Below are 18,277 nucleotides of genomic sequence, written 5' to 3' on the forward strand. Positions count from 1 at the left end.
AGCTAGAGTGTGTCTTCTGCCTTCTGAGGCCAGAGGTTTCTGTCTTTCAGATTAAAATCCAGGGGAAAAAAAAACCCAACACATCCCTCAGACTTCCTTCATAGCATTAGAAAACTTCCTAGATTTTGAAACTGACTCAATCAACTGAAGACATCTAAGAGATCTGGTCTCCCTAGAGCAGAGCACAATTTGGCCTAAGCCAATGAATGGTTGTAGGAAACAACTTTGCTTGTCTAGCTAGTCTAATTGGAGTCAGGGCTTGAGTACGTGGGAGGAAACTTCATTACTCCTGTTTCAGAGGAGGCAGAAAGTGCAAAGAACTATTTCAACTACCACTAACTCAAGCAGAGTGGTCAGGAAGTAATTTCTGGTGCCTTCCTAGAAGATAATAGATTTCTACTTGAGGAGGAAAAAGAAACAAGAAACTGTAACCTGTAGAAACACTGTTTATGAGCTCACCTGCTCAGAACCAAGTCTGAAATCACAACCTTGACTTAGGCAGTGATTCAAAGATCAGTGGCAAAACCCAGAGGCTGTTCAAAATCTGCTCTCATTTCCTGAAGGGCTGAAGACAAAAAGATGACGAATGCAGCAAATTGCATACATAACCATCTCTGACTTACAGCTTTATGATTGATACAGCCTCTTGTTTAGAGTTTCTGCAGTAAAGAGCCCAGCACCAGCCTGATTGTACTGTGAACCTGGCAGGCAGGGGCAGAAAATGAAAACTGCAATGGATTGTGCTGACACAGCATGTTTTCTCCAGAGAGACTTTACACTCAGTGAGTGCAACGTCTGCCCAACTTTACAGATGATTAAACAAAAAAGCAGAGAAGTTAAATTGCTTCTTCAAAATCAGTGCAGCAGCAATATTAGGAATTGATCCCAGGCATAAAAACCTCACCATACTAAGCTAGCAAAGAATAGCAGAATTCTTCAACTGAGCTGAGATTTTATTCTTCCAACTGAACCTCTTGCTTTGCAAGTTGGAGCACATTGACTTACCCTGCATCAAATCTAAATGTGAAAGGCAGAATTGTAACTAAACAGGCATTTTGTCTCAAAAAACTTCAGTGTTTAAGAGAGACAGTCAGTGTTGGACCTCTGAAATGTAATAATCCATAACCTTGAACACATAATGACAGTCAATACTGTTACTTATATTTCTATATTAGTTCAAATGTATATGCAAAGACAGAGATAACCAGTTAAAAGAAAGAAAGGATGTCAGGGAACCAATTACAGTCTTATATAGAAAACTAATTAGGATATCAATGATATAATGGCATGGTTAAGTTACAGATAGAGTCATGTGACTTTTGTCCTAATTTTCATTTTCCTATCTGTTACTGGCAGTCTTGTTTCTTGTTTAATTTCTTAAGTATTTTTTTAATAATTATGCAATTTATCACCTCTCTTTCTAGCTATATTAGTTGAAAACATGTTTTCTCAGTGTGTTCTAGCCAATACTGCAGAGGATCACACAATTATATTGTGTAGTTTACCAAGGACAGTTCACAGCCAGAACACTGAGAGGGAAGGCAATCCTAACCACACATCTAGTCATCACTACACTTACGTCAGAGCTGGATATTAACGGAGACCTGTGCAAGAAAACTGTGCGGATGCCCTTTTACGACCTAGTTGTCCTTACGTAAAGGCTTTGTGTTGCATTTTTACCCACATTACGTAAATCTACAAAAGTGTGTTGAAGTGCAGAAAGGATGTGTGAGCATGCAGTTGAATCAATTGGGACTGTTACTTGCAGCTGATCTTGAAAATAATTTTCAAGAACTAGACAGGAAGCTTAAGTCTACTGAAGTCAGACCTGACAGAGGTAGACTATCAAGCTTTGCTCCTAACCCTATCACTGGCTCCTTGTGTAACATGCCATAGGTGATTGAGTCTGAGGGTACCACATGCATTTCTTCTGTGGGAAAGAGCAGCTGATGGCTCAGCAGTGGAGGGAGTATTCCTCTTCTGAGAGGGAGTTCCCCCTTCTGTACTGCTTTTGCTCCAAGAAGAGAGCTTTATAAAGCATAAATGAGGACTCTTCATCAGCTGCCTTCCCCCTGACAAGCAATGATTTTGTCTAATACTTCTTGTCAGATGTGAGGAAGACAAGCACCTAACATGGGCTACACTGCTCAAATTCTACTCCAGGCTTCCTGTTCTTATGACCCCATACCAACTTCCATATACATGGGAAAATTTGGACAGCAATTTAACAAAATGCGGTCAGGAATCCCACAGTCTTCATAACAACAAGCAGAAACAAAAAGCGGTTGGCAAGCAGTAATAAATTCCTCAGGATTCGAGAAACTTAGATTGAGAAGTAGTAATGCAAGTTCCTTTCATCAAGACAGGGATGTTCAAAAGAAGTCTAAAAGACCTGTTAATATTATTCTTGTTAAAACATTGCTCTCAAAGTCTTTGGGTGTTAGGCAAAATTTAAAAACTAAAACTTCTTTATGTTAAAGTAAAATCTGTCTCTGCTCCCATTTTGACCCTACAATCTCCCATGTAAGAGAAAAAAAGGGGGGGGGGAAGGCAACAAAAGGAAAATGCAAATGCCGTGAAAAAATGGAAAAGAAAAGGATGTGGAACCTAGAGGAATAATAGTATTAATGGTTTCAAATCTTAAATGAGGCAGAAGGTCAAAGCTTCAGAGCCTGCAGCATCTCCCAAACACCAAGAAAAAAATGAAAGAATGTAACAGAAAAAAAGCAGCAACCACTTCCGTTTTCTCCTTCCAACTTAGAAGCCTTTCTCCACCTCAAAATTTTTTTAAACATAACTCACTGATTTTAGACCTAGAAATAACCACTTTAAAATGGATGTGTTCACTGCCCATTAATTCTTTGTCTGCCTGAATAACAGAAGATCAGAAGCTGTTGGGCTATACCTCCACAACTTCACAGGTAAGGTGAGAATACTAGCAACACTAAAGAGACAAGTGGGAATGCAGAGAGAAAAAATTTATTATACATAAACATACTGTACACAAACATACATATTTCATATTTTTCTAAGTAGAGTCTAAGATGATGTTTAAAGTCAAGCAGGCCCAGAATTACAAGGGTTTTGGCTAAACCCTTCTTCTGACAGTGCTTAAACTCCATTATGACGTCTGACTGTATACATTACATTGCTGAATTTAGACATGAACCCTTCTGAAAGGATATTTTGATGCTTCTTTGAAGTGAAAAATCCACTATCCAGAAAATAAGTATCTGCAGCAAGCAAAAGAGCATGGCAAATTCATACCCAGTTTGACCCAAATCTAAAGGCTAAGGTATCTGGAAATTATCGCTTTATCTGACAACTCTTATACAAAGTATTTTGTTTTAAAACTAAGCAATATCAGTGTAATACTGCTGGTTAAAAAAGCAATACATGCGTCTATAAAATGGACAACGATTATCTTATTTATCATTAAGTCTAGCACTCAGTTCTAGATTTCTTACCTGACCTAATCTAACACTGCCTGGGACATGAAAGAGGAAGGAGGTTGGATTTCAGATAGTGCAGGCAGGAAAAGTTTGTTATGTGCACACAAAAGCTTTTCAGAAGTCACAAGACAGGACAATTTTCAAGGTGCTTGCGAAGGAAAGTACTTTCTGTAGGCAACACACAATGCATCTGACATCCAGCTCCTGGGCAGAACGTTATTTATTTTTACCATCATGGAGGTTGATAACTAATCAGTGCTAGCTCTCCTTGGAAAAGCTGTATAGAAGGGCATACTGTGACGTTAAGATGAGGTAAAATAGCACAAATGAAAACAAAACTCACTGTTCCTACCTTGCGTTTCAGCCATCTTTCTCCCATTTTTGGCTTACAGTGAGTGTGCTTCAGTCTATTCTAGCAAATTAAAATTTTCTTAAATCAGCAGTAATGCTAAAGTAGTAAGGTATTTAGAAATACTAGGTAGTTTTCGATTTGATAATTATGTTACTTAAATTAAAGCTGTGTACGAAAAACAAGGCATTTAAGTTTGAGAGGCTCTCCTTATGATAATAACATTTTATGATAATTAGACCATATTTTGTTGTATTTGCTACTATGTTTAATTGTTTCAACATATAGTATAGCTTAATGCTAATTCATCCATTTTACTGGCCAACTTGATCATTCAGAATGGACATTAGTCTGTAAAAGCATATTTCACAGTGGTTGTATATTCCAAAATAAAACCTTGAATCAAAAAATTTCCAAACCTACTCAACTTTAATCTATGTGTCCTTAGGGAAATGCCTGCTGGCTGGGACATAATAATATATATACAATGGGAAAAGTTAGTAACTATATTTTGTACCTAAAAGGAATTAAAGTATATATATCAAAAGCCAAAATGGCAATTTAGAATACCCTTATAAAATATAGTATTGTGGCGTTGCTTTTCTCTCTAGCTGAGTGTATTTTCCTCATTGGAACAACTGGAGCAAATTAAAAAGTAAAATATCTCATATAACTGTCATAATTGACAGACACTCCCTCCCCCCCAAAAAATATAACACTGAAACAGCTACCCTTTTGAAAGGTGAGCAATCTACTCAAACACAGACTTGTTCAGGAATTTGAGGGAAGACTTAAGGTTGTTGTGTTACCAAAACTGCTGGACTAGCAACACTTAAAGACAAGATGAGCAGCACTCGGTTTCCACCTGAACATCAGGTGCTCAGTAACAGAAGAACAAGGTAGGCTTTTATAGTCCCCATCGCTGCAGAAATAACAAGGAGTCAGCTCAGAAACTTACTGCAGCACACCACAGAAAACATTACACATTTCTGATCTAGTTTTTCATTTCAAGAAGGAATGTAAGGAGTTCTTGGGAATGAAATCTCCACAATTCTTGGAATGAAGCCATTTGGTTCTCTGTTCCTCTCGCTAATGAGATGTCCTGCAAGCTGCAAAAGGCCTGAAACTAGTCCATTACCTAATAAAGTCATACATACTTCTTTAAATGTCTGCCTTCCTTGTACAAAGAAGGGGCTTGCTATGCTACCCACAGAGCAAACTGCAAACTCACAGCTGACAGCAGAATTGAGATGAGGGCAAAAATAAATAAGGAAATCAACTACGAGAGCGTACAGGAGGAATAAAAAAAGAACATGAAGAATTGTACCTATGTAATAATAGTATACAGTCATGTCAAATACCACAGCTGAGGTCCTTGAGCAATATAATAATTATGGCTTAATTCCATCTTTTCATAAACACTCCTGAGCTGGAAAACTACTCAGTGCTATTGATATGAGCCAAAGCAGCCCTCATAACCCCTCTAGAACACCAGTAATCAGTTTCTATCCCTTATGCCTTAATTTCCATGGCCTGGCTCCTGTTGAAGGGTACACAGAGTTTTCTGCGTCAGTGCAGAACCCAAATATACCATAAATCATCTTTTGGCTGCTTCAGAGGTGGGAAGGGGATGGGCTTGTGAGGCCTGAATTGCAGACATTTAGTTACATTCACAATATCTCATAAACAGGAGTAGGTTGACAGAGCTGATTAGCAACCTCCAGCCCTTACTAATAACTACTGAAACTCTCAAGCCTCCTACTTGTTACTCTGCTGAGGCAAAACTAATCACTGAGATGCCAAATAAGGAGTGCCACTGCAGCACCCCATTGCATGGCAGCACCTGAGAGGAACAAAAGAATTTTCTCTGACTTCATCTGTGCACTAGCACAGACCTTTAATTTTCTGTGTCTCTTTACTAAAAATATTGGTGAAAAAGAAAGGGAAATGCAAAAGTACATCATCAGTATTTGCCAGTAAAACTTGAAAACCATCTACCATGCAGTTAGGACTTGATCCAAAGCCCACCAATGTCAATGGGCTGAGGATCAGATCCTTATTCAGCTTTTGGAGCTAATTCATCTTTGAACTGACAATTGTATATTTAGGCTGCAATCTCCATATATATCTTATTTGCCTCAAAGCTCTGTCCAGTCAACTTTTGAATACCTCCAAAGATGGAGATGCCACAGCCTCTCTGGGCCTCTGTGTTACTCTTTGGCCATCTTCATGATGAAAAAAGAAATTCTAGTATCCTAGAAATATGGAACTTCACTTTTTTTTTTTCAAAATCACATTAAAAGCTGTCATATTTCATAATGCTTATAATAAAAAGAAACAGAAGCAGATAAAAAAAAGAGCCATATACTGAAAAGAACCAAGAATGGAAGACATGAAAGCCACTATGTCAAAACAGGTACAGAGCTGAAACCTGTTGACTTTTACACAAACGTGCTCAGACAGCATCTTGCTGAGAAACTGCTCACCTGATCTCGGGAATATGGAGTATCCACTATGTGTCTGTCTGAACATGCTGCCAGAAGAATCTTCATTGCATTTAACTGGAGCAATATTTCACAAGCCATGGTATCAAAGAAAGTAATATTGGCAAGAGCTGCTGAAGCCAGCAGGAAAACTTCACCAGATGAGGCTTCTTGGCACAGTTCTAGGAATGCAGAAAATAAACTGAATAAAAGTCATTCCTTCATTGCAAAAAGCACGGTTAGGTGTTTCAAAGTAATATTTATGCATCCGCAACTTGCGTTAGTGATGCTAGTATCTAAGACCAAGTTCATAATCATCAAGATAAAAAACGAAAGAATCCAAAGAAAATCATCATAATTTTGTCAATTATATACTATCATAGAATCATTTAGATTGGAAAAGACCTTTAAGATCAAGTCCAGCCATTAACCTAACACTGCCAAGTTCACCACTAAATGATGTCACTGAGTGCCACATCTACAGTCTTTTAAATACCTGCAGGGATGGTGGCTCCACCACTTCCCCGGGCAGCCTGTTCCAAAGCCTGACAATCCTTCCAGTGAAGAAAGTTTTCCTAATGTCCAGTCTAAACCTCCCCTGGCACAACTTGAGGCCGTTTCCTCTCATCCTATCACTTGATACTTGAGAGAAGAGACCAAACACCCACCTCACTGCAGTCTTCTTTCAGGCAGTTGTAGAGAGCGATAAGGTCTCCCGTCAGCCTCCTTTTCTCCAGACTAAACACCCCCAGTTCCCTCAGCTGCTCCTCACAAAACCTATTCTCCAGACCCTTCACCAGCTTATTGCCCTTCTCCAGACACGCTCCAGCACCTCAAAGTCCTTCTTGTAGTGAGGGGCCCAAACCTGCACACAGTATTCAAGGTGCAGCCTCACCAGTGCTGAGTACAGGGGCACAATCACCTCCATACTCCTGCTGGCCACCTGGGCATATGTCACACTGTTAGGGTGCTTTATAAGCAATATTAACATTAGGCATCTTCATTTGAACCACAAAAGCAGGGAAAGATAGTAAATTTGAACCTAGACACCAAATGTTTCTAACATTCATCTAGTTAATGACGTGGTCTACTTGGTATACCATTCTACAGGGGATAGTCCACTGGGTGTTGTTCAACATAAAGCTTGATATAACTAAATAAAATGAAGTACAGGAGGCAGAAGGCTAACAGTAACTGATCCATAAGAAAATAATTCTGCTGTGTATCCTGTTCTTTAGAACAAGATACCTATATGTGTTGCCTATCTCTAAACCTATTTCTCTGTAGTCAAAGATCACCCTGCATATTTTCCAACTTCACTAAGAAGTGCTGAAGACACAGCTACCTTTTAATTCCTTGCACACATGTATTTTAACTAAGATCTGAATCACCTGGTAATTGGATTTCATCATGATTTAAAAATTAAACATATTACAGTAATTCAATTACTGAGTTATAAATATTACAAGGAAACTGGTGTGTGATTACTGAAATGGCACTTCCAAAGTTATACATGTTCCATTTTTAATGCTCACATTTCTTGGTCAGAGTACATACTACTAAAATTCCTGTGGAACTTAAATAGTGACAATCAGGGAAATGCTCCACCTGCTAGTACCTTCTATAAAGGCTGTTCAGATTGTCCCTTGACCGTGGTAGACTGTAATAATCTGGAAAATCATCTTAAATAATTCCTCACGTCAGATGCCTCTAGCAGTCTAGCTATAGCAGAACCAAGCACAGGTTAATTCTACCCACTGGATTCAGGGCATGTTCAGAGCAGAACCTTCAATATTTGTTGCTGTACAGTCTCTGGTCATCAGGAATAAATTCTTTCCTTGATTTCTGCAGCACTAGTTCTGTTTGGGCATATCGAAGAATGCCTAAATACATCTCAGATAATTCCCAGCCACTGCAGAATCTTCAAGCACTGGCATTACTATACTCTTTGCTTGTTCTATTTTTAAAAAAACCACAAAATCAAACAAAACAAAAACATGCATGAAAATTGAAATGCTGTAGTTTAACTGTAACCATTGGGCTCAGTACAGAAATATCCTCATGTATTTATCTGTTATACATAAGAAATCAAACTTGATGACCCAAACCGTGCTTTCTGACATGAAGCTCTGGAAAACTGAATTTGCCAATCAGAGACAGGAAGAGAATGCTTGACCAAAAGCTTCTGGTATTTGAGAGGGATGGAGCACAGTGCCAGAAATAAGAGATTCCTCTCTTTAGAAAGTAATGAAAAATATAAGTTTATTTTTTGTGAAGTGTCTTAGTGACCCAGGTTAAGGAAAAGCTTGCTGTTACCTTTGCCTCATTTTACCATGGATCAGAGGCCTAGACAAGATGGACAGGTCTTTTACTTTCTTGTAACAATGCCCATAGATTATACTATACTATACTGTACTATAGTTATGAACTATAACAACTGTACTTTTCCTCTGAGGTATCATACAAATATAGATGCAGTGGTGAGCTTAAGTTCTAGCAAGTTTAGAAAATACAACAGGCATAAAGGTTAGCAACTATTAGAAACTGCTCTTTTACAGACAAACGTGGGACAAGAGGATACTTTGCTGAGTCTTTCCTGTGGCTCTTATGGTAGAATTTCATGCAGGTATTCACAAACATGCATGTGTTCCATTCAAATATAGACTGGAGTAAAAAATATTATGCAATTGCAGAATGTTCTGATTCAGAATTAAAAATGACCGAGTTCTTTTATCTGTTAAGGAAAGAACAGCAAACGTTATTTAGGGAATACTTCTAATGAAAGAAAGTCCTACCCCAGCCTGTTATTTCAACTGGAAAGACTCAGAAGTCCCATAAAGAACTTACTGACAAGTGCTGTTACAATTTCTTCCATATTTTCCAGAAAGCTGCTGAGATGCTGAGTGAACGTGAGATGTGGAGATGTGATCTGTGCAATTACTGCCGCTGCTTCTGCATGAGTAGCTTCAGAATGGCTGTTATCAGTAAGAATGTCAGCCAGGCACAGTATCCCATCAACCTACAGAAAAACAACAGGTATAGGTTGGAGAAACTCCAGGAAATACTTTTGCAACCAAAGATGAGTTTACAGTTCTCTTTTCTTGGCTGTGGCTAAACTACTCAGTTTATTTTCAAAAATGACTTAAACGTGGTGGCATTCATGACAAAAGAAGTTTCAATTTAGCACATACAAATGAGCTCAGCATAAAAGTTGACCAGCAAGAAGTCTTGCACTTCTTTCTCCCTTAATGTTTCTGCTAAACTGATTTTGGTCAAACAAACAAGTCTTTTCTGACAGGCATCTCAAATTAAACATTAATCCAAAAATAATCTCTGATAACCAAATGCTAACTGCTACTATGCCACAGCATCTTTAAGCTCTTGTCTGAGTGTGTCCCACTGTGAGACTCAAGCCTGAGTGTTCAGTAAGTTCTTCACAGACATATTTCTGTGCCACTTTTTTCTGAATGTCACAAAGCCAATGCAGGATCAAAAAATACCATCAAGGAGAGATCGTGGCCAAACTGCACCCGACGAGCTTGCACAGCATTGAAGCTAGGTCCATATTTCCCTTGCTTACTTGGCAGAGAAACAGAAAAATGAGTAAAATAGGTTTAAGCTTGTAGAGTGTCTGAAGTGTTCTACACTCATTCTTTACACAGTTTAGGCAGATACATCATATATGCACACCTTGCTCTGGGTTATAGGAGACCCATTGACACAATGAAAGACTGCAACAGAGTGTAGTCAATGGGATAGCTTAAACTGCAGAAACGTATCATCTGTAACAACCAAACCCAGCAAAGGAAGGTTCTCTGTAGACAAGGACATAATCTGGGAACTTTCAAATTAACAGGACTATGTTTCTCCCCCTGTTTGACATAGCTCTGAGTAATTCATCACGTAGTCAAGCAGGTAGGAAGATGTGCTTAGAGAGGACAGAGCATGAAGGTTTATGTAATTAATTATGGACGTGTTTATGTCAAATTCACATAAATTCACTAATTAGAATCTTTATGTGAATAAAACTAATGTATCTATAGGGGCAGTTTAAAATCAGAGCTTTTACAAACTTTCCTGAGTACCTGTTTTCTAAAAACTGGCTTTAATTATTTATTTGAAGTTCTGAAAAAGTGTGGAGTCAATTACTTTATGTGTTGCTTGGACACTTTATAGATACAAAGACGGGTTATGAAGGCTTAAATATACTTTAACAGTCAAACAAAAACAAACCCACCTTTGTGTTGTACACTCAACAAGACTCTTTCTTAGGTCTGTTGTTCAGACTGCATTCTCTGTCAATCCAAAGCTTCCTCAGAACATGCACATTAAGACCTATCCATTATCTCCACAAAGAGCATTTAGGAAATCTTTTATTCACGTTTTTGTTATTTATTAATACAGAATGTTGAGTTATCCTAATTACTTATCCTGCAATAGGCATGAATTAAATTATTTGATAAGCACTGACAGTCCCTGTATTTTACAAGAAAAGCTCTCAGATTGATGGGAGCAAAAATTACCCTCTGGAAGATCATTCATTGGGATGCACTTTTTAATAGGCAATAGACTATATCATTGAAACTCTAATAACATAGATAAATACAAAAGAAATTATATCTCTATTTTTCCTCAGATTATAAATGGGATTTAGTATAGAAGCTCAAGTACTGGCAAGGAGAGGAAGAATAAATTTTCAACATTAAACTTTTTCTTGACAAGCTTTCAACATTAATCTACCTACAGCAAAATATTTCCTCCTAGTTATGGCAGAATTCTACAGCTTGAAACAGCAGATTCACATAATTCACTTGGCTTCAAGGTATATTAATAGATCTCAGTGTCAAGAATTAATATATGTCCTCACAAGATGATTTAGTAGCCAAAGTGTGCTAGACAATATCATATGCAAGACCCCAGAACTTTGTCACCTTGAAACCTCCCCAGATCACACCTTGTCTGGAGTCCGAAGGATACTAATAACAACAGTCAGTATAAAAAGTTAAATATATTCCAAGGCGTTCAAAAAAATACTTCACAAGAAACTTATTCTAAAATCTGGTAACAGGATAGAGCACTCTTCAGCTCTAAATTTACTAGTTAAAATTAACTTGGACAACTCTTATTCAATGACCTCAACAAAATTACTTTAGAGTAGTTTCATGCTATTTCAGAACAACTAATGGCTTATGAAAGGCAGGTACAAGCACATGGTTAGATTTTTCCCTCACCACTGATTGCTTATATCTACACGATAAAATACAAGCTGCTAACAATACAGGGCTGTACTCAACTTTTAAATTACGTATTTGATTTTTTTTTATTTGCTAAGTACTTGTTTTTGGAAATTGGGAGTTGCTGAACTGTAAATAGAAGTGGATATATGTTTTTATTCAGCATAAAGATAAAATACATATTTTAGATCCATGAAAGCAAGCACTAGTTAGTTTTCACAGAATCACAGAATGGTAGAGGTTGGAGGGGACCTCTGGAGATCATCTAGTCCAACCCCTCTGCTAAAGCAGGTTCACCTAGAGCATGTTGCATGGGATTGTGTCCAGGTGGGTTTTGAGTATCTCCAGAGAAGGACACTCCACAGTCTCCCTGGGCAGCCTGTTCCAGTGCTCTGTCACTGTAAAGGTTTTTCCTTGTGTTCAGGTGGAACTTTCTGCGCTCCAGTTTGTGCCCGTTGCCCCTTGTCCTGTCACTGGGCACCACTGAAAAGTGTTTTTCTCCTTTCTATTCAGAATCATGTAAATACTAACAAATTCAGCTTAAAATTTGCTCTATACGCTTTTGTCTTCCATCTTAAATATAGAAAAGAAAATAATTCTGCTTCAGCAGACAAGTGCATTTATAAGTGTCTAGCAATAAATTTTAAAATGACAGGGGAACAATCTAATAAAGGCACTTTAACATCCAAAAAGAAATTGCTGCTCAAAGCATTTTTATAATTAGCTTTCACACTGAAAGGAACTTTGGATAGCTGCCCTGTTTTCTGTTTAATTTTGGTGAAGTAATCAGCTAAATGTCAAATCTGTTCATCACCTTGGCAATACAAAAGAACCGGTTAGCCAGATAATGCAAACAAATGAATTCCATGAATGCAACAAGATGCTGTGGAGACTCTGCATTTGAGGAATGGTGTTCAGTAAATGCTTCATCACTAATATTTCAATATTGATAACTGGAAAAAGTCCAGGAACTTACATCCTTATGAGCCTAGCCCTGTTACAGAAACTTAATCCGAGTGACAAAATAAATGTGTGACCGCTTTACTGCATAGATCAAGTCTTCTGAAAGGAAATAATTTCTTTTCTCTGCAACAGGAATGAATGAGTTCTGGGGCAGCCCTCTTCTTTCTTCAGTAAACCTGTTCTTCCTCCTAAAAACATTAAATAAAACTAGGCATCTGTTAGAGATACCAATACAGAACTTGGGATGAATTGCATGAATGACTTCATGGTTTAAAATATTACACACAACAACAGTCTTAACTCTCTGCTTTCCAGAAGGACGTTCAAGGCAGGCTTTCCATGCCACTCCATGAACCAAGACCCATTGCCTTCGTTTTTAATAATGTCTGACTTCATTTTTATAAAATGCTGCTGAAGACCTTTTCTCACACTATGACTTTCTCTAACATTCCTGTTTGCCCACTCTTAACATTCAGATGATCTCTACTTATTGGTAAACTTTCTCAAAAGTTTTTTTGCATTCTCTAAATTGATCTCCCAAGACATCTTGCTGAGATTGGAAAGCCTTACAGGCTATCGGCTGATTTCCCACTGTCATACCCTCAGATAACACTATCAGCCTATAACTGGGTGCTTCTGGTAAGCAGAAGCAGCAGGTTCCAAAGCAGTTTTAAAGGAAAAATGGAAGGGAGATGTTGAGATTCAGATATAAGACAGCAGTTGTGGAAACAGAATCACAATGGGGATAGCCTCTTAAACATCGTCTCCACCTTCCCAGGAGGGTAGAGTAGAATTTCAGAAACAGTCAAGAACTGACAGATCAGAGTTAGGTTTGTTTTATCCTTTCACACATGCTGCATATTAGAACCTCCAACTTGAAGCTAGGACAGGTTAACTGTATAGATGAAGGCATGAGCATTAGCAGACTAAATAGAAAATGCATAGCTGTAAAAACCCAAGCACATTAACATTTATGGGATGAGGAAGAGGGAGACAGAGAAGGAAGGAAAGAAAAATTATCATATTCAGAAAAATCTTGAATCCCCTGCTCAGCATTCTCTGAACACAATCTACTTCACTCCCCAGACCATTGCATGAATTATGAAGTCACTTCACTATTCTGAACTCCATTGAAAATGCCATCCAGCAGAATCCATATACTGTTATCTTGATGACTTGTTACTCACTAAATGAATCTGAGGCTGAGGTACATCCTATGTCAATTTCTGTAACTTATTCTGCACCTGTAGAAGGCTTACAAGTCTTGTTTAATTTCTACATTGAAAGAAAGGAAGGAAAAAGAACAAAAGTATTCTGTCTTGCACACTATGGTCTTTCACATTTGACCAGTTTTCCTGCCAAGTGCTCTGCAGATAAAAACTGCCTTAGTTCCACTAACTGAGAACTGTACTGATTTATACCAGATGAAGATCTGGTCAGCTATTTTTCAAGTGAGAGGATATATTAATAGAATGATGTCATTAAAATGTCCACAAATACTATTCCAAGTAATCAAAGCTACTGCAGCAATTTCACAGCAGCAGCAACAGTGACCAGTGAAAAAAACTGCAATGTTTTTTATAGCTACTGCCGTACAACAGTGGCCACAGGACCTAATTTATAAGCCACATTGTGTACTCTTCAGAATAGTGTGGGGCTGAAAAAGAGTTGAATCATTCCCAACTCAGGAGCTTTAAAACTGCTGGCAATAACCTTAGCTTTGTTATCTAAATTGGCTGTGAGTGAGTGCTTTGGTACACGGCAACTTCAACTAAAGCTTCCCTTTTAAACTTCCCTCCTTCAGAATGCAGGCAAACTAATGAAGTATTTGTTCTTCCTTCTGTTTAGCCATCAAGAGGCAGTGTGAAGATGATCAGACCTGTATGAGGAATATTGTTATATGGCATGAAAAGAAAAATCTCAAGCTTCTCTCAAAAACAAACAAAAACACCCCACCGAAACAGTTGGCTTGAAGGATGCATGAAATGTGGCAGTACCTAAGCAGCAACCTTGCAGCCATGCTGCAGGAAGAAACAAACTGCAGAGCAAGATGAAATAACAAGTTCTGTATTCTGGACTGACTAGGAGTGAAAGGATAAATAGTACATAAACCTTTTCTCCCTACAAAACCTAGGGAAGGCAGTCAAGCAGTCACCTGATAGTGTATGTTCTTTGGCACTCAGAGACGCTCTAAGCTTGTTTCAGATAAAAAGTACAACTGTGTCAAAGAGGTAATAGAGAATAAGTCATTTTACAGAAAGGATGGACAAAATCAATAAGATCAACATCCAGACTTCTCTCAAGGATAAGGGAATAGCTGGCTTTGAACTCCCTCAATTTTGGGGACTGATATGAAGAGTAAGACAGTCTTTTAAAGTATTATTTCTGTAGTTGATAAAAGAAACCAGGAACTGCACTGCTATTAGCCTAGCAGCTCACATATTCCCACTCCCATAAATCACAGCTTACATTGCTTCAAACGATCCTCTACAAACATAGGTGAACCACCCAAGCATACATTCAGCTTTCCTGATCTACTCCTCACACGCCTCCAATCCTACAGGATAGCAGCTGATTAGCTACAAAGGGCAGAAGGGGAAGAGACTGCAAAGGAATTCACTTGCAGTCATGTAGAAATCATCTGCAGTACAGATCCTTCTACTCAACCACTGTTGGTGTTTATAGAATTGCGATGCATTTACAAAACAGGTGAGCCCAAATGTGTATGGTGGCTTGGAAAAAGACAGACATGTGCAATGGCCTTTGTAATCAGCATTTGTTACATTCTCTTTTTCCTATTCTGTCACAGCTAAAAGACAATCACAATAATGACTGTGTTATCTGTAATCTCAGGAGTATATAAGAATAGGGGAGAACTCTTTGTGTTCACATATGAAAAAGTTAGAGGTTCAATTCTTCAAGTTATGCGACACATGACAGAAGCCAAAGGTTTCTCAGATTCTTTTGCCCTACATTTTGGAGAGCTGGATATACCCGCATGTTTTTAAGTTGCAGGAACCTATTCCTATTTGTACGATTTTCTTGATATCTGCATTACAAATTCCAGAAAGTATATGCTTGTTTCTTTTAAATAATGGATAAGGCTTTATATGTTATACTTTGGGGTCTGAATTTCATTAAAATGAAGCCACACAGACACAAAAAGGACTGGGCAACAAGATGAGAGGAACTGTCATGTGTTGTACAAGAACGCTGAACAAGATACTGGGTCCTGAAGTCTGAATTAGGGAAAGACCATATATTAGTATTTTTCACATAGCTCTCATTTTTATTTACCCTGGGGGATCATAGTCTGAGAAAAAGAAAAAAAAAAAAAAAAACCCAAACACCTCAACTATTCCTATAAACAAACAGGGGCTCCAGGGTTATGCATAGCAGGGCACTCCAGAAAATGAGATGTGCTCACTGAAAAAAAAAACATGCTTCGATCATCTAGTTTTAAATAAATAATGTCGCAGACACTTCATTGCATGAGGGCATGTTCTCACACACCTGGCATCTGGCATTTAAAAACAAGAACACTCCTTCAACATGTTTGATTACTTTGTATCATTTAGTTTTTGGTGTGACACCGTGGATTTTGTTTTCAAGAAGTGTCTGTTAGTGTACCTCTTCATCAGAAAAAAAAAATAAATCCCACTCACACCATACTTTTAAAGGACCCTCTTCATATATTACAATAATGAGAAAGTGCCTCTATCCAGAAAGAGCAGCATGGAGGTCACAGCCAGAGAATCAGCCATTATCAGCTAATCTAACTCTTCGTAATCTTTCTTCTCTGAGGAAAAGTATCTGATACTCTCCCTGCTATAATTCTGGATAGGTTTAAGCCAATACTTTCAAACCTTAACATGATTATGCTGAAGAGTTAATAAAAGGGCTTATTGTTATTAATTATTACTGTAATTTCACATACATCATCTCTTCCCACCAGATTAAAATTTTTGAACAGGTCGTTATACCATTAAGTTGGAAACAAACATAAACCTACCCTATGCTTAACGTGTGACAATGAAAACACCACAGCAGAAAGCAGAGTTATATTAGAAAGGCAGAGACAGTGAACGAGCAATGGAGATAGCCCAGGATGTTGCTTTTTTTACTGTTACTTTAAACATGAGATTCTGCAAATGCATCAGAAACAGATCCTTATTCAAACAATTTTCCTGCAAATATTTCTCATTTCCAAGGTGTCAGTTTAGCCTAAAAACCATCCAGAATCTCTGAAATGCAAGGCCTCTAGTGTTTGAATCACAGGTATGCTAATTAAATACACCATAACAGTAAAATATTTATCAAATAGAATGTATTAAATATATACAGCAACTTGTTCAGAAAAATGGGGGTTTTGTCTAAATTCACATAATTGCCAGAACACTCAATGCTTCACCCAAGATGTTCTTTCTAAAACTTTTTGTTGCTTTTTAAGAAAAGCACTATGAGGCACCAAGCATTAATATAATTGTTTTCTACATTCATTACTTCACAATGACTGTTCAATTATTTTCATAAATTAATATAAATAAATTAGCTCCAGAACCAAGCTTGTACATGCCAGATTTCTATTGGCAGAGAATTTTTATAAGCAAGTTATAGAACTTTATGGTGGCCATTTATAACAAAAACACTCACAGCACTTTAGCTATAAAACTTTTAGTGAGCAACTCAATAAGAGTCCATTCGTGTTGTAATAACAACAGAGGAAATTGCTACCCTTTTTTAAAAAAGAATTTCGAAAAAGTAAAAAAGTAGCAGTTTTAGTCTGGTGAAAATCAATGGAACTTTACTGGCTGCAGCACACTCAAGCTATTTTGTCCTGACTCTTCTCCTGACAGGAAAATCTCCTTGGGTCTCCTACAAACATTGATTTATTTCTATGACTGCAGTGGCAATAAAATAATTTCAAAATTGCCTTAAGCATGAGAAACTCAAGTTTAAGATCAGCCGTTTGCATGGAATCTTTATGAGCAGTCAGAGGTCTACTATGAGCCATCAGGTAAAATGATCTCAGAGGTTTTTCTCTCCATTAACACCTCCCAGTACTGCTCTTTGGTCAAATATAGTTGCTATGTTGATTCTGTATTAGAAGAAATAAGGGCAATGCTAAGAGGCTGAGAAAAATGGAATATTTTTATAAGCTGAATTTTGATTTTTCTGCTACTGAAATTGTTTGCTGCCTTACCGGATCTCAGCATAAATAAGCACTCTTATCTAGGATAACAAACATACATATTTAAAGTTAAGCTAGTGTTTGAATGCTGCACCGGAGGAGGAACAAAACCACAAATTTGGTTACTTTCAATAGAGATAATTTTTGCAGGAAGCAAAGGTAGCTAATTCTGTTCAGTGAGTTTGTTTCTCAATTAAGTTTAAGTACCTGCACTTTCCAAAATCAACAGCACGTTTTTCCAGACAGTGACTGCTTCTAGTAATGATAACGCTTGATGTTTGTAGTTACTATCAAGGAATAGGATGCAGAGAGGCCCTTGCTTATACTTGCTCCTATAGCAACCAAGGTCACTGCTAACTCTTGTACTCCATGTTGGGGTCCCAGAAGTGAAAAGGGTCACAAGCATGTAGAAGGTCACACCTGCATGGAGGAGCGAAGCAGACAGGGGACGCAAAAGTGACCAACTCAGTATTCCATCCCGTAGACATCCAGTATGTCTGACATGTCACGTTCAGTATAAAGCTGAAGGATCACGAGGGTCAAGCTCTTTTCTTCGACAGCTGACATCCAAGGAAGACTCTGTCCGTTCTTCTGTCTTCAATCCT

The 18,277-nt window shown here is 37.9% G+C and overlaps 1 protein-coding gene across 1 annotated transcript in view; it reads right to left on the bottom strand.

Annotated features, from left to right (window-relative positions):
• Positions 1–18,277, bottom strand: part of INSC (INSC spindle orientation adaptor protein) — a 91,295-nt gene that overhangs the window by 9,533 nt on the left and 63,485 nt on the right. The window contains exons 7-8 of the mRNA XM_009954461.2: positions 9,132–9,303; positions 6,288–6,466 (exon numbers count right to left, since the gene is read on the bottom strand). Coding sequence (XP_009952763.1) covers positions 6,288–6,466; positions 9,132–9,303 — 351 coding nt within the window. The remainder of the gene's footprint in view (positions 1–6,287; positions 6,467–9,131; positions 9,304–18,277) is intronic.

Source organism: Leptosomus discolor, chromosome 12 (genome assembly GCF_034619465.1).
Source record: "Leptosomus discolor isolate bLepDis1 chromosome 12, bLepDis1.hap2, whole genome shotgun sequence".
Taxonomy (NCBI): Eukaryota; Metazoa; Chordata; class Aves; order Leptosomiformes; family Leptosomidae; genus Leptosomus; species Leptosomus discolor.